This window comes from Puma concolor, chromosome C2, assembly GCF_028749965.1.
Source record: "Puma concolor isolate L17-30 chromosome C2, mPumCon1.1.hap2, whole genome shotgun sequence".
Lineage (NCBI taxonomy): Eukaryota > Metazoa > Chordata > Mammalia > Carnivora > Felidae > Puma > Puma concolor.
This window is the reverse complement of record NC_141675.1, coordinates 147,801,905-147,827,357: the sequence shown is the minus strand read 5'-3', so window position 1 is coordinate 147,827,357 and position 25,453 is coordinate 147,801,905. Positions and strand designations below refer to the sequence as shown.

General features: G+C 50.0%; 1 protein-coding gene across 4 annotated transcripts in view; it reads right to left on the bottom strand.

Annotated features, from left to right (window-relative positions):
- The window catches only part of EVA1C (eva-1 homolog C), a 77,728-nt gene that overhangs the window by 7,727 nt on the left and 44,548 nt on the right, over window positions 1-25,453 (bottom strand). For 3 of the 4 annotated variants that reach the window (XM_086675854.1, XM_086675858.1, XM_086675857.1), the window contains exons 4-7: window positions 20,692-20,844; window positions 9,531-9,674; window positions 2,627-2,707; window positions 1,190-1,279 (exon numbers count right to left, since the gene is read on the bottom strand). In XM_086675854.1, the coding sequence (XP_086531980.1) occupies window positions 1,190-1,279; window positions 2,627-2,707; window positions 9,531-9,674; window positions 20,692-20,844 (468 nt within the window). The remainder of the gene's footprint in view (window positions 1-1,189; window positions 1,280-2,626; window positions 2,708-9,530; window positions 9,675-20,691; window positions 20,845-25,453) is intronic. The other variant, XM_086675856.1, reaches the window with a different exon arrangement.

The following is a 25,453-nucleotide window of genomic DNA, read 5'->3' as shown; positions in this document are numbered from 1 at the left end:
GGGATCGGGATATTCATGGGAGCCCTGTTAGAAAGAACAGCAGGGCTGGGAAATGCAAAGCCTGGTGGGGAGCTGGCCGTGGGGGGAGGGGGGTGGGAACCAGAAGAACACAGAACGTTAATACTAGTTCTCTCCAAGCTTTGAGAGTAGGGGCGAGTCCTAGTTCTTGGTGGGCTCCCGTGTTTGCCACATCAAACATCCTCTACTTTTATGCAGAAGGGGAGCAAAGGCCTCATAAATGTTATCAGAAACAGCAAGAAATGGAAGTCGGAGGGTCGTCTGAAGAGAGAAGATTCTCAGAAGAAACCAACAACCGCACAGCACACACTCAGGAGGAATACGGACGCCGGAAGACGATGGAACAGTAGAAGATCCCAAGACCATCCTTTCCACTCCCGTGTGGAGCTGTTTCCTTAACACTTTTCTTTTCCTCTGAGGAAGGCTTCCCCCCAAAGAGCCTCAGCCCCGGCGGGCCCTGAGCGGCAATGCCACAGCGCTCTGTGGTCACACGAATTGTACAGAAGGCCTCAGAGGCTTTGGCCTCCCTGAACGGAGTCAGGCAGACATCGCTGAAACCTGCGGAGCTCACATGACAAAATATGGTCTACCCTGAGGTGAGCGGACAGGGTGGTGACGAACGAAGGCAAGGCACGCACCGTCCCCTCACTGATGCCGACGAGCAGCTTTGGCTCCGCCGGGTAGGGAGGGCTGAGTCTGATGGATCCTTGAGGGGAAGATCATCAAGGGGACCCTTGGCAACCGTGGGAGGTAACACTGGCGAGTCAGGAAGAGACTCAGCCTTCCCAGGGCATGGCCTGTTCTGTTCACCAAGGGGACCTTTTAGCTCCATTGTCTCCCAGCCAAGGGTGGGATTTAAGAACCCCGTGCCCTTCCCAAGTTTGAGAACTGGGAAATGTACTCCTCGGGTTCCTACTTCTCTCAGAGCAAACTACTCATGGAACCCAACTCCTAAGCAGTGTGACTTGATCTGTTTGCCTCCTCCCCATGTTGCTCTCTGGTGGGTGTTAACCCAGCTGGAGCGGCCCCTGTGTTTCCAGATCTTAGGAGACAGCACGTGCTGAGTCATACTTCCAGTCGTTTTTCGTTAGCCGAGTGTTGTAATTAAACATCGCAGCTGGCAGTAAGGGTTCGGTAAAGCATTCTGGGAAGCTTCGATTCATTGACCTACCTCTGATGTAGGCAAAGGCAGCCAGAGAGTTGCTAACAATAACTCCGTCTTTCCTCAGAACCCTCGTTTCGCTTGGGTCAAAGTTTATACCTGTTTCGTAGAAAAGAAATGCAAGGGCGATGAGTCACGGCCGTTCGCGGGATGCCCTCTGTTCCCAACCCAGGACTGCCATAATGAATAAAAAGTCACAGAAATCCAATAAATGGGCCTCTGACTGAATTACAAAAGACTACAAGCCAGCAAGAGCACTGAGTAAATAGTCTCTGAAAATATTAAGCCACAAGAGGGATTTAGAAACCCTAAAATGGGTGGGTTCCAACGTTAGATGCCACTCATCCACCCCACTGCGGCAGGGAACAAGCGGATTTTCCCGTCCTACGGGCAATGGCATTCGTCATGCCTCTGGGAGGCTTACTCACGGCATACGTACCTAACCACAGAGCTGCTGTCTGCACAGAGAAGAAGGGAGGGAGATTATGGAGGGAGATCGTGCAGGGCCACTTTTCTGGAAATGATAGCAAATGCAGGGCAGGTCTGATTGCAAATGCCTGGTTACACTTCTGTGATAGAGCTCAGCGATGGGCAGCCTGAGAGATCTGGGGACCCCTGGGGATGACAGACAGGGCAGAAGCCTCCGGGGCGGGGGGGGGATCGGGATATTCAGGGGCTCAGGGTAGGAACCGTGTCAGAAGCAGCAGTGGGGCTGGGAGATGCAAAGCCCGGCGGAGAGCTGGCACGGGGGTGGAACTCGAACACAGAACGTTAACATTAGTTCTCTCTAAGCTTTGAGAGTAGGGGCGAGTTCTAGTCCTTGGTGCTTTCCCGTTTTCCGCGTCAAGCATACTTCACTTTTCGATTTAGGGACAGAAGACCTCATAAATGTAATAAGAGTAATATAAAACTTTCAACACACAATGTGCAACATCTTCGATGCTCTACAGAAACTTTGTGGTTCCCATCAGGAGTCCCAAAGGGCTGAATTCCATTCTCGATCGGATAAGAAAACTAAAATGTTCACCCCCGCCCTCCTATTTACAAGAGCCCAGTGAAAACCGGAGGGAGGAGAGGGGCTTCTGGAAGTCCTCACGCCCAGCCTCGGTCTGGCCCACCTGCATTTCCGATGGGTCCTCTTTCCAGGAGGCCCATCGTCCAGGAACCCCAAATTTGTTTCCGAGCAGATCTCTTTTGCCAGGTGGTACTTTGTTTGGGAAATAAGCAGGGAATGGAAAGAGGTTTTATCCCACTTATAATTTGAAAAACAAAGCAAAACGCCAGCCACCGTTTGCAACCGATCGCCACAGCCCTGCCATCACCAGAGCTGGTAACTCCAATGACCTCCTGACATCCCCTGTCCAACCAATGTCACCCGACTGCAGTCACATGGGGCTGTTTACCTTCACTTAAAGAAAAATGCTGGTAGTAAGCCAGAAAAATTACCATATTCACCGTCTTTCTGCTTCAAAGAAGGTTTCAGATTAGCAACAGCTGGATCGATCGCTGTGAGTATGTTCTTGGGAACTAAAAACCAAAAAGAAATATCTTAATTCAGGGATGCTTGGGTCGTCAGTTGGTTAATCATCCGACTTCAGCTCGGGTCATGATCTCACAGTTTATGAGTTGGAGCCCCGCGTCGGGCTCTGTGCTGACAGCTCAGAGCCTGGAGCCTGCTTCCGATTCTGTGTCTCCCTCTCTCTCTGCCTCTCCCCTGCTCGTGCTCTCTCCCTCTCTCTCTCTCAGTCTCTCTCAAAAATAAACGAAACATTGTTTAAAAAAGTTTTAAAAAACTGCAGTTTGGTGCTGGTTGTGCATTTCTGTCAATTTCCTAGAACGCACTGAACTGTTTTTACTTAAAACGGGTGAATCTTAAGGTATGTAAATGACACCTCAATAACTAACGCTGTTAACTCTGAACGCGAACTTCTCGGAGATTCAGTGAAACAAGATGACTGTAATCAGCCCGGAATCCACCACAGAGCTCTCCCAGCTCCTCCTCTGCTTTTCATCCACGGCTCTCAGTCCTCACTCGCTTCCTTAATAAGCCTGAAAGAGAATTCTAAGACCGCATGCTAGAATGATCCTCTAAGTACTATAAGGACAATAGACAAATGAGAGGGGGCAGCAAAACAGACTGTTTTGGAAGTGGATTAAAGATTCTGCAGAACTGACCCTAAGAATAAACCATCCGATCTCAAGATGCCCTGGGGCAAAGCAGACAGGACTGCAGCGTGAGCGAAAGCAGAGGGCAGAACAAGACTTCTGAAGGCGAAGTGCACCACAGCCAGCTAGGAGAAGCGAGAGGAAACCAAATATTTTTTCCTGCAGAAAATTGCTTATTTTTGTTTGTTCGTTAGCCCAGCTGGTATCTGGGAGAAGTGGCAACAGGAAACAGGAGTGAGCCAACGTAAACCGTCCAAGTTCAACTGCACTGATTTTTAAAAAAGAGCTGGGAAGACATCTTCAGCAGCAAGAAAAGCTCATTTCCTTTCTCAAAGTGCTTAACTAAATTCTTTTAGGGATGTCCCAGGACCAACAACCAGAGAACATTCCTAAATTGTGGATTTTCCGTGCGCAGGAGACCCTGGTGCCTTCGCGCCCATCGGCAGGGACGGTCACATCTAGGTGACGATGACAGGAGGCGGCAGAAGCTGTCCAGGGCCCCCCAGGAATGCCCTTCGGCTGACCACGGCCATATCGCTGACCCAGGGACCAGGGCAGCGCCCCAGAGAACCGAACCGGGTTGCCACAAAATGCTTTCTGACGAAATAGCCTCTGCAGCCTGAGAAGGACGCCCCTGATTCCCTGGCAGGATTAAGTCCTCCCTGCCAGGAATGACACTTCTTTCACATCTGTCTCTCACCTTGTTCTCAAGATACGGCCTGAGCAGGGCTGGGCTCACTGCAAATGCCAGAGGCTTTGCAGTTGGAGACAGACGAAGAGCTCAGGGAGGAAGGACAGTCCAGAGGAGCTTTGCAGAATAACCCGGCCCTCCAGACATTAAACTGCTGTGCGTGATACAGGCTCATGTCAGGAAACTTGCCCACTTACTACATGACGACGGCCCCGCGAGTGGGTTAGGAACCTGAAAATAACAACAGGAGCTGGGATGCGATTTACTACCACCCCGCAAGCCTGACTCTCTCCATTTTAGATGCATTTGTAAGACCACGAGCAAACTGTTATTCGTGGAGCTCCTGATACGCGCTGGACCCCGGGCTCAGCGATCCAACGGTGCATCTCGGGCAGTCTTCACGGAGTGAAGACGCGTCTCATCCCCTTTCCCGCAGATGGGACAACTGAGGCTCAGAGATGCACCGTTCGCCTGGGGAGAGGTAGCGCCTCCGCTCCTGGTCTTGGGCACACATGCCCTCGATCCTTCCGTGATGCTGTGCTGTCCGTGGCACGCTCAGCCTTTGGCAACTGGATAAAGGATTATAAAGACGGCAAGGTGATTCCCATAGTCCCTGTGAGTCTGTCTAGGTGAAACCAGAGAAGACGATTCGCTAAATTTGGGCAGGGCAACCACCTTGAGTTCTTTTCCCCCCTGAATAAATCTTCTGTGTCAAGCTTCGGTCCGTGCAGACCTTAAGAAAGAAGTCTCTCCCCCCGCCCCCCCCCCCCAAAAAGAGAAGGAAAGAAGTCTCTCCAGGTTGAACTTAGGGTGCGAAAGGATTCTTCGTGTTGGAGAAAAAATGGTATCTCTGCTAAACTTCTCCTTCTAGGTAGGAGCCTAGACTACATGAGCACCTACAAATCCTTGCACTGAATCCTTCCTGTTCCCCAATCCTGGTAACCCCCCTTCCTGCTGCCCTTAAATCCTAGCACTCATTCTTCTTGCCCCCAAATACTGGTACCAGTATCCCTCTTGTCCCCAAATCCTGGCCCCTGTTTCCCTCGCCCCCAAATCCTGGTACCACCATCCCTCCTGTCCTCAAATCGGGCACCCTCAGCTCCCAGAGCAGAGACAATAACTGCTCACCGCAATTTCCCTACCCAACCCCCAACCATGAAGTGCAATCGTGGTCGCTGTGGGTGAGGCACCTCGTCCCCCTGCCTGAGTCACAGCAGTGATGAGTGGCATGTGTTTCTATAGAAATGAGGGCCCTCAGCTTGATATTCAGTATTTGTCCCTAAAGCACCCCCCCCCACAGGGTGGGGTGCCCTGTCCCCTGTGTGGGCACAGCAAGACTGCTGGGTAGAATCCCAAATCTGGATCAGACGCTGCAGTTAGAAGCAGGGTATTGGTGGGTCTTCTCTGATCCTCTTATGTAAGAGCATCTTTTTTTTTTTTTTTAATGTTTATTTTTGAGAGAGTACAAGTGGGCGAGGGGCAGAGAGAGAAGGAGACACAGAATCTGAAGCAGGCTCCAGGCACAGAGCCTGATGCGGGGCTCGAACTCATGAACTGTGAGATCATGACCCAAGCTGAAGTCAGACACTCAACCAACTGAGCCACCCAGGCGCCCCAGGAGCATCTTGACTTGGGTGGAGTTTGGCTGGGCCCCTCTCTCCAGGCATCCGTGTTTACAATCACATCACATGGCCTCTGGTCAGGGCTGATCAAAGGAGGGAGGCTACCTGACCCCAGCCCAGCCAATTACATATCTTTCTGTTAGAAATTTGGGGGGCACCTGGGTGGCTCAGTCGGTTAAGTGTCCAACTCTTGGTTTCAGCTCAGGTCACGATCTCATGGCTCGTGAGTCTGAGCCCCGCGTCCGGCTTTGTGCTGATGGCGTGGAGTCTCCTTGAGATTCTATCTCTCCCTCTCTCTCTGCCCCGCCTGTGTGTCTCTCTCTCCCTCAAAATAAATAAATAACTTAAAAAAAAAAAAGAAATTTGGAATTACTCCATATTGCTAGAAATGGGACACGAAAATGATTCAGGCGGTGGCGGTGGCCATATACGATCCAGCTCAGCTCACAGGCAGGCTGTGTGTGTGCAAGAGAGAGAGAGAGAGAGAGAGAGAAAGAGAGAGAGAGAAAGAATAAGGAAGAAGTGCCATGAGAAGCAGAGAAGAGAGATGCCAGAGATGTTTGCCATGACCTTGGAGCTTCAGCCCCTCCTGAGGCCTTGCTTCCCAGCCCTGTCTTCTGAAGATGGGCTTCTAGCCACATGATGCCCACCTGCCTCAACCCTCTTTTTGGCTTAAACCCACTCACGTTCATTCCTTCACTCACACCTGAAGGGTCCTAAGACAGATTCAATTAGAAATCAATGATTGACAATCCTCGGTCTTTGTATCCACGTCCACATCCATTGGGAGAAAATTTTTAAAAATGGAAACCTTTTCATTCCCATTCGGTGACCTATAAAATATTCAGACATTGCAAATCATTTTTTAATGATTCTGGTTGCACCGAGAAGAGCCATCTGGCCGAGGGTGGAGAGGGGGACATTTTTTAAATGCCAGCCACTTAGAAGGTGATGAGAAGGTGTCTTAGGAAGTGTCTGCTTGGTGGGGGATGGGCATTAGCTTGCCTCCCAGCGAGGCACCCCTTCCCTTTGGAATACATCTTGGGACCGCACTGGCGGACAAGGGGGCATGTCCTAGGGAGACGGGAAGGACACGGTCAACATCCCATTACCTCCACTGCCCCAGATCTAACACCAAGCTGCAAACCCCGTCTCTGACCTCAGCCTCCGTCCCTCAGGTGGCTCCCTCTGTAGCTCTCAACCTCGTCCAGACCCCTCCACTGACCCTACCTTCCCTTCTTCCTGAAGCCCCCTCCTGTCTGCAGCTGGGATCCCACTCCCCACCGCTGTGATCACTCACTTGGGATCACCCCAACTCTCTCCCTCCTTTGTCTTTGACCAGTGAGCCTGGTCTCACATCTGGTCTCAAGCAACTGGTCCCACTGGAAGGAACCACGCCCCCGGGCAGACCAGTGTCCTCCCCCAAGAAGTCTGACACGAGCCTCACTTTATACCTTCCCCCATCTTTTCAAACCGTCTTCCCTCCCCTGTCCTCACAGCTGATGACCTTATACTCAGAGAAGACCGAGGCCGTGCGACAGAACAGCAAGCCCCCCCTCTGCTCCCTGAGCCTCCTGTCCCGTTGTGACATTGACGCCCGTGTAAGGCCACACCCCATCTCTCTGCCTTCTCCGGGCGCCAATCCTTCCACCAGGCAGGAGTCCTCAGCGTCTGTCTTGCCTTCGCACTTTCCAAACCCTTCTCCAATCCACCTGATTTTTTATTTTTGCCATGGCCACCAGGCCTGCTCAGCCCGAGTGGCTCCTGTTCTAGCTGGTCGCCTGCCCCCAGCCCGTTCCCTGGAGCTGCCTGATGCCACCTTGACCTCTGTAGCTCCTTGCCTCCCTCCTACTTGGTGCTTCGCATGAGCCTGGCAGATTCACCTGCTTGTTTGCTTAGTTAAGTGCCCATCTCTCTCCCTCAACCGATAATCCCCAGCACAAGGACTGTGCCTTTTTTTTTTTTAAACTACAGAATCCTGGCACCAAAACCACCTTGACCCAGGGAACGTGCCCACGATGCGCTGAATGAACGAACGAGGGACAAGAAGCTCGAGCTGAAGCATGATGTCCAGGCCCTGAAAGCCCACCTTCTCTCAGCTAAGAGCCCCAGCCAGAGAACCTGCGCTCACCTCCTTCTCGAAGGCACACCGGGAGATCCCCCACATCCGCAGGCTAACGTCCCGCAACACTCAGCTGCAGAGGTCTGACGTTACTAGAACCTCAGAGTGATCTGTGTGGCTTCTTGGGGAACCCCAGCCAGAGGGGGTTCAACGCTACAGCATGGGAGCAGGAGTAAAGCTTGAGGGGGGAAGTAAAACCACGCTTTCCGCAGCGCAAGCGTGGGTGCTATTATTTCGGGAATGCGCTGATGCAGCCACTTCGTTGGACCCATGACGGCTTTGGCGCGGCAGAGGCCAACGTTTTGAGCTCAGGATACAAGAGGCAGGGGACGCATCAGAATAGCACGAGGCCACAAAAAAGAAGGGCGTACTTTCACGTGCTACAACATGGATGAACCTTGGCGACACGCTACGCAAAAGAGCCGACACAAAGGAAGAACCGCACATTGCGTGATTCCATTTATACGGGCCATCGAAGAGGCAAGTCCATAAAGACAGAAAGTAGATGGGTGGTTGTCTGGGGCGGGGCGGTGGGGGTGTATTGGAGGTCGCGGCTAAAGGTGCAGGGTTTCCTTCGGGGACGACGAGAAGGTTCTTAAGTTAATTGTGCTAAGGGTTGCGCGATTCCGTGCCTAGACCAAAACCAACTGCTTCGCGTGCCTTAACGGGTGACCTGGGTGATCTGTGAGTCACCCCTGAATATGCTACAGAGAGAAAAAGGGAGGACTGGCCAGCAGGAGAAGGGGTTGCCACGAGCACAGGGACGGGGCTCCTCAGATGCGGGACTCTGTGCTCTCCCTTTGCTCCTATGAATCATTTCGGGATGAACAGTCCACACGTCAGGATTACAAACCAGAAACCCGCCGCACCCGCAGGGAGTTAATTAGTGCCGGTTCACTTTGAGGTAGCTTTACAAAGTTGGAATCTAATGAACCAAGCATTTCATTTTCTTGCTCGAAGACACCGGAAAACCGAGACATGCTGCCTTGTAACATTTTTAATGGCTTTAGGGTGAGGATTTGCTCTGTTGACTCACCGCTGTGGGTTTGCAGATAGAATGGCAGCAGAGAGAGTTAGAGCCAAACACCGAGACGGGGAGGTTAACCAGGACCCAAACAATACTTCCGGGAGCCTGCATGACGTATCCATACATTTTAGAGCCTCCTAAGCACTCAGATTAAAATCACTATTCTCAACGACATCAGGTTTACCCCATTCACTTGTTCTTTTCCTATTCTCCCCGTTTGCGGCCAATCTGATTGCTGAAAAGGCTTTTAAAATTGTTTTTTTTAACGTTTATTTCTTTGAGAGAGAGAGAGAGAGAGAGAGAGAGAGAGAGGGCATGAACGGGGGAGGGGCAGGGAGCGAGAAGGAGACACAGGATCCGAAGCAGGCTCCAGGCTCCAAGCTGTCAGCACAGAGCCCGATTCAGGGCTCGAACTCACGAACCGCGAGATCGTGACCTGAACCGAAGCCCGACGCTTAACCAACTGAACCACCCAGGCTCACCCTGAAAATACTCTTAAAACAAATTCTGACCCAAGAACTTGGACGGCTCTTCTAACATGAACAGCATTTACAAGAATAAAGGATAGAAAAAGAGACTCTTGAATATTGGGGAAGATAACACACTTCCAGGTGTAGCCTCAGTTTGGCGTGCTGCTGGAAAATGCCTTTCGTTCCCATGATCACCTCCTCCCAAAGAGGCAGGGTCTTCCGTGGAGAAGTTTGTTGAGGGTGCGTTCTTACCACAGGCATAGGTGACAGAGAGGTATTTTTGCACTCCTGGCAGACACGGGCTCCCGAAATGGTGATTGTTGGCGATGATTTTGCATCTCTGCTTCCCGTAGCACCTCCTGGATAACACTTGCAAAGCTGAGTAAGACAGACAGTCTGAAAGGCAGGGAACAACGGGAACGTTATGGTACATTCCGTATCTGGCCACCACGTGGCTCTTGTTATTTTCTGTAAGGAAATACACGGAGCTGACTTTCAAATCTCACGGACATGGTCTCTCTGGTTATTTTCCGCGTCATCAATGCTTTACCCTATAATCGTACAGGCTAAGTACCTATTAATCGTACGGGCTAAGTACCTTATAGGCAGAGCTGGCCTCCTGACATGTGCTAGAAGGGTCCGGTGCTTACTGTAACGCCCTGCAGTCACCACCTTGAAATTCTTACGTGGTTTTTGAACAAGGGGTCACATATCCTCCTTTTTGCGTCAAGCCCCGCAAATTATGTAACGGGCCCTGCATACAGAACAGGCAAAATATGTAGAAAGTTGAACGAAGGTCCTTATTTCTCTTATGCCCTTTGCCACTCCTTAAAACATTTTATTTGCCTATGAGAAACTTAACAGAAGACCACGGGGGAAGGGAAGGGGGAAAAATAGTTGCAACCAGAGAGGGGGGCAAACCCGTGAGAGACTCTTAAATACAGAGACCAAGCCGAGCATTGATGGGGGGGTTGGGGGATGGGGAAAATGGGGGATGGGCACGGAGGAGGGCACTTGTTGGGATGAGCATCGGGTGTTGTATGTAAGCGATGAACCACGGGAATCTACCCCCGAAACCAAGAGCACACTGTATACACTGCATGTTAGTCAACTTGACGATGAATTATATTTAAAAAAAATAAAAATGAAATGTGTAACCCCAAAATATATATTTAATTTGTCTAGTTTGAGAATCCATCTCCCCTACGTGAACATAAGCTCCACGAGGACAGGGACTCTTCCTGTCTTGTTCATCCTTGAACCCCAACACGCTGATGAATGAACGAAACGTACTAATAAACGTGAGGCCATGTTTCTCAGCACCTGGCACAACGCCATCGCAATCAGTAAATATTAATTTAACATGCACACAGGATGAGGTGCAGCGACGCTATGTGCCATCAGGAAGACAAGTCGGAAGACATCTACTTTTCACTCACAGGATGGGCTGCAGCTGGAGAGACAACCCACCCACCCCCCCGCCCACCCCATGAGACCTGATGTCTTAACAATGGAAAACAGAGAGTGAGCGTCAGCAGTGAATGACCAGGACAAGAGGTGCCGGGGTCAGAGATGGGAGAGATCAGTGTGAACCAGAGTGTGGTCATGACAGGCTGTGCGGAGTAGAGGGGCTTGGTCAAGGGAGAAAGAGCATGAATTAGGCAGAGGCAAGTAAGAAAGAAAGGCATAAACGCCAAGGCAAGTGGGCTAGCGTCACTCGGGGAGGCTAGAGGGCTCATTGGGAGCTGGAACAGTGGACGCGGGCAGGGAGGCCATACAGAATGATCAGGAAAAGGAAACTGGAGAGGGACAAAGTTTGCCTTCGAACGCCTGGCCAGAGACAGATGTTACTCTCCAAGTAACATGGAGCCTAAGAAGTGGACGGCCTGATGCTTTTGTCCTTTAGCGACAGTGTACGGGAGCCCCCGGGAGAGAAAGAGAACCAAGCTCGGGGAGACCGGTTCGGAAGCGATTTTAATAACACACACTGGGAGGAATTAAGAGCTTGAAGAGGAGAGAACAGAGGCGAGAATTTTGGAGACCTTACAAAGTTCGGTCCACTTATAACAACAGCTAACATTATGACAAACTCTAAAAATTGAGAAGACTGACAATCCCAAAGGTTGAACAAGACACGGATCCGTGGAAACTCCTGAGCACGGCCCGTGGGGGTGTAGATCGTTCCTGGACCATACATCTCCATCTTTTACATTGGCACATTTCACACCCTCAGACTCCATGGATTTACTCTCAAGAGGTCCCATCTGCTGTCACCAAACCCTGCAGGATTTGCAGTCAAGAGGTCTGAGGATGGGATGTACGGTCTCTGCTTTGGGAGGAAGTCGCTAGCTGTCTGAATTACGAAATTCCTAGAAGTCTGATGTAACTGTTGTTGTTTTTTCTGTCACAAAGGAAATGCCTGTTTGTAGTCGAAAACTAGAAGAGCCCAGAGAAGCCCAAACTAGGAAACCAGAAATTCCCAGCGAATCCAACCATCGAGGAAAAGAACTAGTAACCTTTAAGGAACCTCCTTCTGGTCTCTTCTATGTGTGACTGTCCTTCCCCCTCAATGGTGGCATATACCTATTACTCTGCATGCTCCTTCTTCCTCATTTGTTAATGTGTCTGTGAAAATTTTAACACGAACATCACTGCGAAGAATTGCACGGTTTTTCATCTTATGGATGCGCCGGCTCTATGTTCAATACTCAATACAATCATCATTCCGATGGTTTCTGGAGTGGAACCTTAGAAGCAGTTGTGTATGGGGCGCCTGGGTGGCTCAGTCGGCTGAGCATCTGACTCTTGATTTCTGCTCAGGTCGTGACCTCGTGGTGTGGGACAGAGCTCTGAGTTGTGCTCTGCACTGACAGCGTGGAGCCTGCTTGGGGTTCTCTCTCTCCCTCTCTCTGCCCCTCCTCCTCCTCCCTCAAAATACATAAATAAACTTAAAAAAAAAAAAGCAGCAGTCCTGTGTGGGACATCCGTTGAACTAAATATTTGCACACGAGCACGACGCTTGCCGCAGGAATTCTTGGAAGTAGATTGTTTTGTCAAAGGCTATTCAAAATATTAAGGCTTTTGATACTCACCGCCGAACTGTCATCCAGAAAAGTTCTACCCATCCACGCTCCCGCCAGAATGGAACGAGGACCCTATAAACCTTATATTTTCTTAGGACTTGTGACAAGCGTGATTTACAGAGGCAGGTGTCTGCACCCTTAAATTACCCTGGGACTAAAAGAATTTATCTTGGTCGGAGTGAAACCCACAGTGTGTTTTCAGGAAGCGGCCCAAGGTAATTCAGGTCTGACTCAGGTCTGACCATATCCTTGTTGACACTGAGCTCTGAACTGTTCGCGGGATTTTTTTTTCCAGCAATTATCTCCCTCTCAGGCTGATTTTGTTTGCGCCCTCTCTTCCTGGCAGACCATCCTCCACCCCCAATGCATCTGATAACACGATATTCAACCATTTAATTCAATTTTTTTCTCGCGATTGTTTAGCACTGAAACTGAAGGCAATTAATCCTCACAACGTGTGTTTATTTTGATAATTAGGCCGCTCTCAAGTGACTCTGTCTTGGCAGTGGGGGCCCCTGGCACCTTAATCTTTGGCTGGAAAGTTCGAGGCCCACCCACACTTGGCCTTGGGATGGCCTTAGCCCAGCCTCTGAGGCCCACTGGGTGGTTTTTCTCGTTCTCTTATTAAGAAAGCAGCAGGATCCCTGGAGCCCACCCAGAAAATGTAACTGCAGCAGGAAATGACATGTCACAGTGGACGCCCAGCCAAGGGAACTTTCTGAAGTTCATGCCCAGGTCTGTGGGAAGGCTCACTCCCTTCTGTGATGAGATGCAGTTTCACTGGTGTTCACTTGGGGCCGGCGGTGGTCAAACACTTTCACACCTTCCCTTCCCTTCTCCTCAGTAAGACCTACAGGTCCTGATGGATCGGACTTGCCCGAAGACCTTTCAGAAGTGACTTCCAAGGGTCAACACCCTCAAGATAAGACACCAGATTAGCCTTGGTTGAACCAGTATGCAGCGGGATCTTACTTTTGGAAGACGGTCTCACAGCTGGCTTAGTTAGTCACCAGCCTTCTGTGTCTTCCCTTTTATTTCACAGTTTACTTTCATTTCAAAGTATTACTTTGTTAGGGCTGCTATAGCAAGTACCACAGCTGGGAGCTTGCACAACAGAAATCTATCTCCTCTCAGTTCTGGAGGCTGGGAGTCCAAGATGGCGGCAGGGTCAATTCCTTCCAAGGCCTCTCTCGTTGGCTTGCAGATGGCCGTCTTCTCCTTTTGTCCACACACACGGTCTTCCTCGGTGTGTGTCTGTGTCCTAACTTCCTCATCTTATAAGGACACAAGTTATATTGGGTTAGCACCCACATGACCTTAATTTAACTTCAACATTTCTTTAAAAACCCTTTCTTCGGGGTGACTCGGTCGGTTAAGCTTCTGATTCTTGATTTTGGACCCAGTCATTGTCTCATGGTTCCTGGGAGCCCCTTGTCAGGTTCTGCGCTGACAATGCGGAGCCTGTTTGGGGATTGTGTCTCTCCCTCTCTTTGCCTCCCTCTGTCTCTCTCTCTCTCAAAAATAAATAAATAAAAGTAAAAAAAAAAAAAAAAAAGACCCTCTCTTCAAATCTGGTTGCATTCTGAGGTACTGAGGGTTAGGACTCCAGCATATGAATTTTAGGGGCACACAATTCAGCCCACGACAGCCTTCACGATGGCCTCCAGTCATCTTCACCTCCTGGGACTCACACCCCTTTGTGTTCTCTCCTCTCACAATGAATCAGAGGTGGTTTGTGGGGCCCATATGGTACGGCGGAGGTGACAGCGTGTGGCTTCCATTTGTTTCTCTGTATCACTTGCTCTGGGAGAAGCCACCTGACACATCACAGGACACTCAAGAGACCCACGGGAGGAGAATAAAGTCCTCCCACCCACAACCGCACCAACCCGCCCACCATACAAGCGATCCACGTTGGAAGCCCAGCCTTTAGGTGACCGCAGCCCCAGCCGGCCACCCATCTGCCACCTTACCAGAACCCAGGAGACCCTAAGCAACAGCCACCCAACCTAACTACCCCAGAATTCCTGCCCCACAGAAACTTTAACAAAAATAAATGTTTGTTTTTATTTCAAGCCATTAAATTTGGGGGGTATTCTGCTACATTGAAACAGAAAACTAACACATGTTTTGATACTTAAAAGGGGGTTGCTGGGGTAATAAGAAATTCTTAAAAATGTGGGCGTGGCTTTGGAACTGGACTTTGGGCATAAATTGGGAAGACATCGAGGAAAGTGTTGATGAAGGTCTAAGGCCTTGAAGAGCCTTCCAGCATCTGTAACCTCTGCACCCTGAGGCCAAGTGCATCTCAGAGTAGAATTTCCCAACTTCAGAAGTGAATGGGCACAGGTGTGCTGGATATTTCCCTTGGGACCCCGGGCTGCCCCCCAGCCATTAATTTTGGCATTGGGTACGCCTCCCTTCACCCTACTGTGCCATACAAATAGAATTTTCTGTCACTGTGGAGAAAAGGCTGGGGAGACCTGTTCAAGGCCAGGGTGTGGTGTGTGACCAATGACTCTCTATGGCCTCGCCTGCCTGATACATTCCAAATGGGACCAGCTTAGGGCACTGAACACAGAACGGAGGCTTTGTTTGACTTCTTCCAGGCATGGGCTCAGAGCCTTTGCTGAGCCCAGGCGTGAGCATCTTTATGTCCTTGGGAACGTCCAGTACGAGCTCAGGTCCCACTAGAGCATCCCCTGAGGATGCTCATGGGAGCGTGATGGCGTCACGACATGGGGTCGGAGGTCATGTGCAGACGCCCTGACTTCCACCAGGGGTGTCCTCCTCCCCGCCGCCATGAAGCCCCTTCCTTCTGAACCTATCTGACGTGTAACATTCACAGAATCGAAAAAGCAACCAGCTGCGCATAACAAACCCAAACTCAAGTCCAGAAAAAAATATACCGTGGGGTGGGACAGCAGAAAAGCATGTAAATGATCCACATCTCTACTCTGTTATGTAAAAGTTTATGAAAAAAAATGAAGGGTCCCACCACCAAAAAGAAAAAAAGAAAGAAAAGAATAAAGGCGAGAGTGACAGTGGGCAAAGTGCAAATACAAGAATCACAAAAACATGGGAAACTTTCAAAGTCATTAATATTCAAAGAAAGGCAGACCCAAAGGACCATTTTATAGCCATTAAATTGGAACCACGAAGAACTATCACACACACCTCTGCCAGAGTCATAAGGTAGCCCGGAGTTACACATTGCTGTTTAGGCGTTTAAATTGATATAAAAAGGTTTTGGAAAAGAGTTCTGGTGATACATATAAAGCATTGTCAACATACCCACGCCCCCTTTTAGTATAAAACTTCTGGGAATTCATCCCAAGGAAACAATCCAGAGGAAAGAGAAAGCTACAAGCCCAAGGTTGTTATACATCACTCACAATATTCGAAAATCAGAAGCAGTAAAATAAGCCAGCCCCTAGGGAATGGTTAATCAATGATCTGTATCCCTTTTAGAAGATATGAGGAAAGGACTGGCATTGTTAGGATTTTGGTGGCCGCACGGAAGAACACCCATGATGTGAAGTGAAATTTCAGAGCAGAATCAAATGCGTCTGTTCTAGAATCGCCAATACGTAAAAACTGTTCTGTGCTCCCACACCAGGACTTGGAAGAGACCCTGCAAAGGAAAAAGCTGCTCATTTGATGGGTAACATCTGTGGCTGAACTGTTTTCTTATTTCTCTCTCCCTCTCCCTCCCTCTCTCAGACAGAGGGAGAGAGAGGGAGAGAGAGGGAGTGTGTGAGCTGGGGAAAGGGACCGAGGGAGAGAGAGAATCTTAAGCAGGTTCCACACACCTAGTGTGGAGCCCCACGTAGGGCTCGATCTCACAGCTGTGAGCTCAAGACCTGAGCCGAAATCAACAGTCGGGCGCTCAACCCACTGAGCCACCCAGGCGCCCCCGAACCATTTTCTTATTTCTGTTAAATGTAACTTATGGCACTGGTGCAAGAAAGTAACAATGATCGTAGCAATCATCTTCCAGAAGGACCTGGAAATGCCCTCCCTCGGTATTTAAGTGCCACATCAGCTGCGTTTCCTGACGTCACTGAGGTCCGGCTGGCCTCCACCGCGCATGCTCCCGGGGAGGCCCCGAGGCCGGAGCTTACGGGGTTCCTACAAGAGGAAAGGTGCGCACATCACCTTCCAGAGGCCGCAGGCAGGCCTGACCACCCGGCCCTAGACCTGTCATCCTGCAGAGCTCACGCCAGGCCCCGGGGTTGAGAAGAAACGGCCCTTTCCCCTTCTTCAAAGCCATGTTGCTGAGCTCCAAGTACTAACTGGGAACTTAGAACACAGATCCCGCTGGCAGCCTGTGGACCGGATGTGGCCTGTAGGCATGTTTTCTTTGGCTGAATCACTGTTTGAAAAGTTGGAACATTTCACATTACAAAAAAAAAAAAAAAAAAAAAAAAGGCCATATTTCCAGCAACTCATGAGGGTTTGGAAGCCGTGACGACACTAGACCCACCTTCTGGGCCGGCAACCATGAACCTGCGGGAGCTCCGGGTGGGCGCCTCACTTAGGACAGGCTCGGATTCATTCATGCATGCCAAGAGTCACCTGGGCACCTGCTCCGTGCCAGGCACTGCTCTAGCTGCTGGGAATCCTGCAGGAAGCAGACAGACACCATCTCTACGGTGCTTCCCTTCCCCAGGGAAACAGGCCATAGACCTGTATGCGATGGTTCCCACATTATGAAGACAAACACGGGACCGCGCAGACAAGAGGCCATGCTGGTGGGGAGCCCCAGGAGACCTGTCTCAGAAGGACATTTGACTTGATCCCTGAAGGATGAGACGGGGCCAGCTACACAAAGATGTGGGGTGAGAACGTTCCAGGCCAAAGGAAGAGCTTGTGCACAGGCCCCAGCCTATGAATGAGTGTGCCGAATGGCCCACAGTTCATTCGTTCATTCATCCATTCTCCCCACAGCTGGGAGAATGGATTTATTCTAATTACAGTGGACAAAGCGCTGGGCTTTAAGGGGTGGGAGGGTATGGTGATCTGATTTATTTTAATGATATCTCTCCGGCTGCTAAGTGAAGAAAGGGCCAAGGGAGGGGAGGGAATCAGGGAGGAGAGGGGGCCGAGACACCAGTCAGGAGGTGGTCCGGATGGTCCAGGCGAGAGATGCCCAGAAGCAGGGAGCAAAGTGGCCGGATGAGAGACCCTCAGTGCAGGAGAGCCGAGGACGTGCGGACAGAGTCAGTGGGAGGCAGGGTGTCAAAAGGTGTGCTTTCGAAAGTGGGTGATATCGGGCGGGCCTGGGCGGCTCGGTTGGTTAAGCGTCTGACTTCGGCTCAGGTCATGATCTCACGGTTCGTGAGTTTGAGCCCCGAGTCAGGCTCTGTGCTGACGGTGCTGAGCCTGCTTGGGATTTTCTCTCTCCGCCCCTCCTCCACTTGGGCGCGTTCTCCCTCCTCCCTCTCAAAATAAATAAATAAACTTAAAAAAAAAAAAAGTGGGTGATATCAAGGCGTTTACACAAGAGGATAAATGGATGGTCTGGTGGAGGGGGGATCATGCCAAGTGCAGTTTATAATCCTCCCGTGTGGCTTTCCTGGGCCAAGAAGTGAACAGCTTCTCAGCGTTCAGCTAAAGGGAGAAAACACATCGGCACGGGCAGCCGGGGTCTGCCCTTTAGCGCTGACCTGATGGGAGGGAATAGTCCAGGTTTCCATGTGAGCCCTCATAGGGCCTTTTGTGTCCCCTGGGAGCCTCTTCCCACCGCAGAGCACAGGCCCAGACGGTCTCCGGGGCTTGGCAGTAGTTCACGAGTGAGGCAGTTTGATCTTCAACCTCACGTGTAGTCAACGGGCAAGGGACAGAAGCCCTTGCCCGTGAGGGGTGGGAGGGCACAGGGGAAGGATGAGCCCGTGGCTTTTGCATGTGTGACTTTGCCAGGGCTCAAACCTTCTCAAACTGAACCGCTAAGTGAGGGGCCCGGTCGTGCATTCACGGACCTTTCCTGTATCAACAAGGGTTATTCATGGCATTAGGACAGCTGGTTGACCTGAGGATGCCTCGACGTCTCTATGGAAACCTGTCTTTTAGCCATGATGTCTGCTAACATTTTCTTTGGCTCATTACTTGATGAAGAAGGATGAGGGTCCCTTTGGTGCAGAAGTAGGTCAGATCACCAAGGCTCCCGTATCCAGCCAAGGAGACCGGATCATTTCAGGATGTTCAGAAGAACAGCCATCAGACTGGCCTTTGGGAAGGATGCCTCTGGCCATCTGGGCAGAAAAGCAGGCTGGGAGTAGGGAGATGGCACAATGACCAGCGCCCAGACCTGACACAGTAGCGGGGGCCAGGGCAGAGGGGCTGGAGACGTTCTGAACGCATGCGGGTGTTATACGAGAGGGACGCTGGAGTGTCAGGAACTCACAGGTCGCTCACTGGGGTGTGGGGTGGGCTGAGGGGCGTGCAGTGACATACGAGGGGAAGCCACCCTCACAAAGACCTCTCTGTCCCACTTGGCAGCCAAGCCTGTTAAACGGGAGTCCCCTCCCCCAGACCTGGTCAAGAGCAGCTAGATGCCAGCTCTGCCCCTTCAAAAGACCCTCTGCCGTCCTCAACAGAAGGGCCTTCCTTCCCAGAACACCGGGCTGGGGGGCTTTGGTGGCCCGTGTCCCTCCTGAACGGCTTCTTTGCTCTCTCTTCTCGTTTTGCCCGAGAACTTGCCTGCGCACTGGAGTCACATCACGCTCTTTTCAGATCCAAGATAATTGGTTTGGTATGAATTTCTTTTTAAAATTAACGTTTCGGGGCGCCTGGGTGGCGCAGTCGGTTAAGCGTCCGACTTCAGCCAGGTCACGATCTCGCGGTCCGGGAGTTCGAGCCCCGCGTCAGGCTCTGGGCTGATGGCTCCGAGCCTGGAGCCTGCTTCCGATTCTGTGTCTCCCTCTCTCTCTGCCCCTCCCCCGTTCATGCTCTGTCTCTCTCTGTCCCAAAAATAAATAAACGTTGAAAAAAAAAAAAATTAAAAAAAAAAAAAAATAAAATTAACGTTTCATTTCACATGTGATCCACGAATAAATTGTAGCGATTTAATACATTTCAGAGCTCATTTTACTTTTGATGAATAAAGTGCAACTCCCAGTAGGGCCCGTTCTCTCTGGTAACACGGTGGGTAAAGATCAGGCCTCTTCCCCACCACAGACTGGCATGCGTGAGGGTTAATTCTGTGTCTCAACTTGACTAGGCCATGGTGCCCTGCTGTTTGGTCAAACACCGGGGTAGACTGCTGTGAAGACACTTTTAAGATAGGGCTGACATTGAACTTAGTAGATTTTGTGTAAAGCAGATCACTCTTCCTCATGTGGGTGGGCCTCAACCAATCAGTTGAAGGCCTGCTTTTCCTCCGGGCTGCAGCATAGAAAATCTGCCCGTTTCCAGCCTGCCGTCCTGCAAAATTCAGACTCAAGATTGAACACCAACTCTTATCTGAGTTCCCAGACTGCCGACCTGCCCTGCAGGTGTCAGACTGACCATATTCCACCACTGTGCGAGCCGATTCCTTAAAATCAATCTCTCCTTCCAGATACAGGTCTATATGTCCCGTTAGTTCTGGAGAGCACGGACTAATCATAACCTCAGGTGACTCTGACGGCTCCCCAGGTTCACTCCCTCTCCTCCTTCAAGTCTCTGCTCAGCACGACCCTGTGAGACCATGCCTCTCTGTGGTACACCCCAGCCTTCCCTGTCCACCCCCACCCCCCGCCCGCCGAATGTGCCCTTCCCCTCCGCACTTGTGTGCACCTGAAATACAACACACATCGTTCGTTCTCTCATTACCTCTTGGTCCACTGCTGGAAGGTCAGTGCCACGTGAACCCTGTGTTGGTCACCGATGACTCCCCCACACCTAGAACGGGGCCCTGCATACAGTTGGCGCTCAGTACCTACTCGGTGTGAAGCAACTACACAACGGACAGATTTGGGAATGTGGGTCAGAAGGAGGTGGGACCACGTGGGCGGTTCCTCCCTGCCCTCGACTTTCCCTCTAATCCAGGGACCAGCCCCTGCCAGGCTTCCTTCCTTGGGGAAGTCAGGGCCCTAATCCACTCAGCACCCTAACGATAGCCACATAGTAACACATACCAGGGGCGCCTGGGTGGCTCATCGGTTAAGCGTCAGACTCTTGGTTTGGGCTCAGGTCATGATCTCATGGTTCATGGGTTTGAGCCCTCCACTGGGCTCTGTGCTGGCAGCTGTGAGCCTGCTTGGGATTCTCTCTCTCTCTCTCTCTTTCTCTGCCCCTCCCCACCTCAAAATAAATAAATAAACTTAAAAAAAACCACACACACGTACCAAAAGGGGGGAGCCGCTCTGCTTCTGAGAAGCAGATGTCTGGCTCCTGGGTCCTCCTGCCGTAGCTCGCAGAGTAGATGTTGAGAAACTTCGATGGGTGACAGTGCAGCTTCAGCTCTTGGTTTTCACACACGGTTTTGTTTTTTAGTTCATCTGAAGCAGAAACAAAGATCAGCGACACCATCAGCTTCCCCCAGAAGGACTCAGGGAGCCCTACAGGAGCCCTCAGGGGCTGTATGCTGAGAAGGACAGTGGGAACAGCCCCTCCAGCCCATGGCATCTATGACCCTGAGAAACAGCGCCCTCTGCAGGAAGACAGTGGGAATGACAGGTGCACAAGGAGGAGATTGGGGGGCGGGGGTAGTCACGGCAGGCAGGGAAGGCAGGACTTTCTGGCTTGGGTTTGCGGATGGGGGGCCTGGCCGGAAAGGATGTTTCTCTCCCTCTCTCTCCACCTGAGGTCACATATTCCTTAAATGAAGGGAGCCTTTTCTCAAATGCGGGCTTGGAGCTGCACAGGTAAAGACCAGGGATCGCCTGATTGAGGATTAAACCTCTGGAGACAGCCCGCTGACACCTCACCACCGGACCTCCTAATGTTCTAGCACACACCCCCATTTATATATTTAAAAAGAAAAATGATACAAAAGCGAGTTATTTCCTTGGGTAGAATACGGGAAAAAACAGGGCATGTGAAGAGTCCCTCTTCAGGGCAGTATGAAGATCTCAGTCCAGGAGCACCTGCGGCTGGGGCCGCGGTTGTGTGCTACCTTCCGACTCCCTGCACCAGGTCACAAATTCCCAAAGAATTTAGGAGAAGGTCTGTGTGTTTGTTTAATCCGCATGCCACTGTAAAATTTCCCTCTGCAATGTCACACAGCGTTGACACTGTAAATGCATTGCTGATGAAAATATAGTTTATTGTTTTTTTCTTAAAGAATGTACTGGAGGGGTGCCTGGGTGGCTCAGTCGGTTGAGCGTCCGACTTCAGCGCAGGTCATGATCTCGCGGTCCGTGGGTTCGAGCCCCGCATCCGGGTCTGTGCTGACAGCTCAGAGCCTGGAGCCTGCTTTAGATTCTGTGTCTCCCTCTCTCTCTGCTCCTCCCCTGCTCATGCTCTGTCTATCTCTGTCTCTCAAAAATGAATACACATTAAAAAAAAAAAGGGGCGCCTGGGTGGCTCAGTCGGTTGAGCGTCCGACTTCGCTCAGGTCACGATCTCGCGGTCCGTGAGTTCGAGCCCCACATCAGGCTCTGTGCCGACAGCTCAGAGCCTGGAGCCTGCTTCAGATTCTGTGTCTCCCTCTCTCTCTGGCCCTCCCCCCATTCATGCTCTGTCTCTCTCTGTCTCAAAAATAAATAAATATTAAAAAAATTAAAAAAAAAAGAAGGTACTGGAAAAGCATTCAATTAATAAAAAAAAAAAGAGTTTCATAATGATTTGATTTTTTTTTTTCAACGTTTATTTATTTTTGGGACAGAGAGAGACAGAGCATGAATGGGGGAGGGGCAGAGAGAGAGAGGGAGACACAGAATGTGAAACAGGCTCCAGGCTCTGAGCCATCAGCCCAGAGCCCGATGCGGGGCTCGAACTCACGGACCGCGAGATCGTGACCTGGCTGAAGTCGGACGCTTAACCGACTGCGCCACCCAGGCGCCCCTGATTTTTAAAAGCAGTAACAGTTAACCTGCCAGACACAAAGAACCACAGAGTGTATGATTCTATTTTTTTGAGATATCCAGAAAAGGCAAAGCGAAGAGACAGAATGTGGGTTAGCGGTTCCCTGAGGCTGAGGGTTGGGGACAAAGGGAAATGACAATACACGGACACAGGACATTTTTTGAGATGATGGAAATGTTCTAGAGCTGGGTTATGGTGATGGTTACATGACTCAGTACAGTTACTGAAAATCACTGAATTGCACTTAAAACCGATGACCTTTATGCTACGCAAATTATATTTTAATAAAGATATTTCAAAAATAATAATAGCCAAATTTATTGAGCACTTCCTTGAATTAAGCCCTGTTCTAAGATCTTTAAATGTATCGGTGAATTTTTTTTTAAGTAGGCTTCATGCCCAGTGCACAGCCCCATGTGGGCTTGAACTCAATGATCCTGAGATCAAGACTTAAGCTGAGATCAGTCATGAGATCAAGACCTAAGCTGAGATCAAGAGTTAGATGCTTAACTGACTGAGCCACCCAGATGTCCCTAAATGGATCAATCAAGTTCATACTCAAAATAGCCCTTCTGGGAACCACCTCTTCATATACTTGGCATGTTGTGTTTTGGATTTTTAGACACTGTAGCAGTGATTCATATAGTCTGGATGCTAACCTTCCTCTTTTACGTGTTATAAATATCTTTTCCTAGCCTGCCACTTATCTTAAACTTTGCAAAAGCAAAGCAAAGCAAAACACAAAGGGGACTACGGCCATTTATTTGCACATGTGGTTCTCTTCTCCCTACCTCCCCAATGTTTCCTAAAGAAAAAAATCATTCTATTACCCTCGTTCTAGATTTGTTTTTACTTTGAAATGTCAACTGCAGTGCAAACAGGAACATTTTTCAGCCAAACAAGCCAAGAGGAGCTAAATTACAGGAGCTAATGAAGGCTGTTTGGGGTGGGGAGGAAGAACATACCGAGAAGAAGGAAAACTAGCCCCCCGCGATGACCCCCCATGACCACCCCTCCTATGACCATCTCCCAAGACCATCTATGGCCATCCGCCCATGACCACTACCACTGTGACCATTCCCCATAACCATTCCCCATGATTGCCCCCCCATGACCATCCTCCATGGCCATTCCCCATGACCACCTTCCACAACCACCCCCATGATCACCCCCCCCATGACCATCCCCCCCCAGCTCCCACTTTCACTTCTCTGACTCAGTCATGTTTTTGGATTGGAGGTGCAGGCCATGCCCAGATCCCTCATAGATCTCAAGTTTTCCAAACAGTGACTTAAGGCCTATTCTATTCATGAAATCAATTTAGCAAATCGTGACCAGCAATTTTAAAAAAAACAAAGAGTTTAGAAAACATCAAAGCACCTCACTGCAAAAAAGGATAAACACTGTTTTACAATTTTTAAAAATCCTTTCAGTTGTGTGTATGTTATGCCGGGCCAAAATGTAAAATGTTTTCCTTACCCTGCATTGTAATCAAACCAATCTGAAAGCCCCCACTGAAGCCTTACGGGAAGGCGTAATTTCTACATCAGAGAAGCAGCAGTGAGGAAAGCTTCAGGATCTCAAGATACCGTCAGCTCTGGTGCTGTTTAAACCTGACACTGGTCCTTTTTTTTTTTTTTTTTTTTTTTTTTTTTTTTTTTAATGTTTATTTATTTTTGAGAGAGAGACAGACAAACAGAGCATGAGCCGGGGAGGGGCAGAGAGGGAGACAGAATCGGAAGCACGTTCCAGGCTCTGAGCTGTCAGCACAGAGCCCGATGTGGGGCTCGAACCCACAAACCATGAGATCCTGACCTGAGCTGAAGTTGGACATTGATCGACCGAGCCACCCAGGCGCCCCGGCCTTACGCTGTTCTTTAATCCGTGCTGAGGGGAACACTCAAGATGAGTGAAAGGCGTGAAGCAGAAACCAGGTTACAGATGCTCACCAAATCCCCGTACGGCCTAGTAACACACAAGGAACTATCAGAGGAGGGAAGGTTCTGGGGTGACCAAGCAGTATGTAGAATGCCCTTCACCCACTCATTGGAATCTTAATACAACAAGTTTGAACCTAAAGCCAAGAAGCTTTGTTTTCTTTTTCTGAACAAAAAGAACACTGAGTCTGACCCTGACATCGAGGGTTTGATTTTGGTGAGTCACATCCGCACTGGTATGAGTTTTTCAGTGCTTTTTATGAGTAAACGCTAAATCCCACCAACACCGAAATATTGCCTGACTTCAAAGGCCCGGAATGAACGATGGCCTTTGATGCAGAACAGGGGGCATATGGGTAGACGCACCAAAAAGAGCTCAAGCAAGCACCCTTCCAACGGGGAGAAGGCTGAAAAATGTCAAGAATGCCTTCCAGTGGCAGAGCTCGCCAGAAAGGATGAAAACCAAGCCTGATCTCAGCAAACTGGAAGCTTTTCTTTTTTTTTTTAAATTTTTTTTTTTAATGTTTATTCATTTTTGAGACAGAGAGAGACACAGCATGAACGGGGGAGGGGCAGAGAGAGAGGGAGACACAGAATCGGAAGCAGGCTCCAGGCGCTGAGCCATCAGCCCAGAGCCCGACTCGGGGCTCGAACTCATGGACCGTGATATCGTGACCTGAGCTGAAGTCGGACGCTTAACCGACTGAGCCACCCAGGCGCCCCAAAGCTTTTCTTTTTAACAGGACTGGCTCCTTCCTTCCTTCCTTCCTTCCTTCCTTCCTTCCTTCCTTCCTTTCTTTCTTTCTTTCCTTTTCTTTTCTTTTTCTTTTTTCTTTCTCTTTTTTTCTTTCTTCCTTCTTTTTCTTTCTTTCTCTTTCTCCTTTCTTTCTCTTTTTCTTTCTTTCTCTCTTTTTCTTTCTTTATCAGAATTTTTAGAAATTAGAAAAGACTTTTTAAGGCTTGTCAAGAAGTGCATTTATTTTTTTTTTTTTTAATTTTTTTTTTCAATGTTTATTTATTTTTGGGACAGAGAGAGACAGAGCATGAACGGGGGAGGGGCAGAGAGAGAGGGAGACACAGAATCGGAAACAGGCTCCAGGCTCCGAGCCATCAGCCCAGAGCCTGACGCGGGGCTCGAACTCAC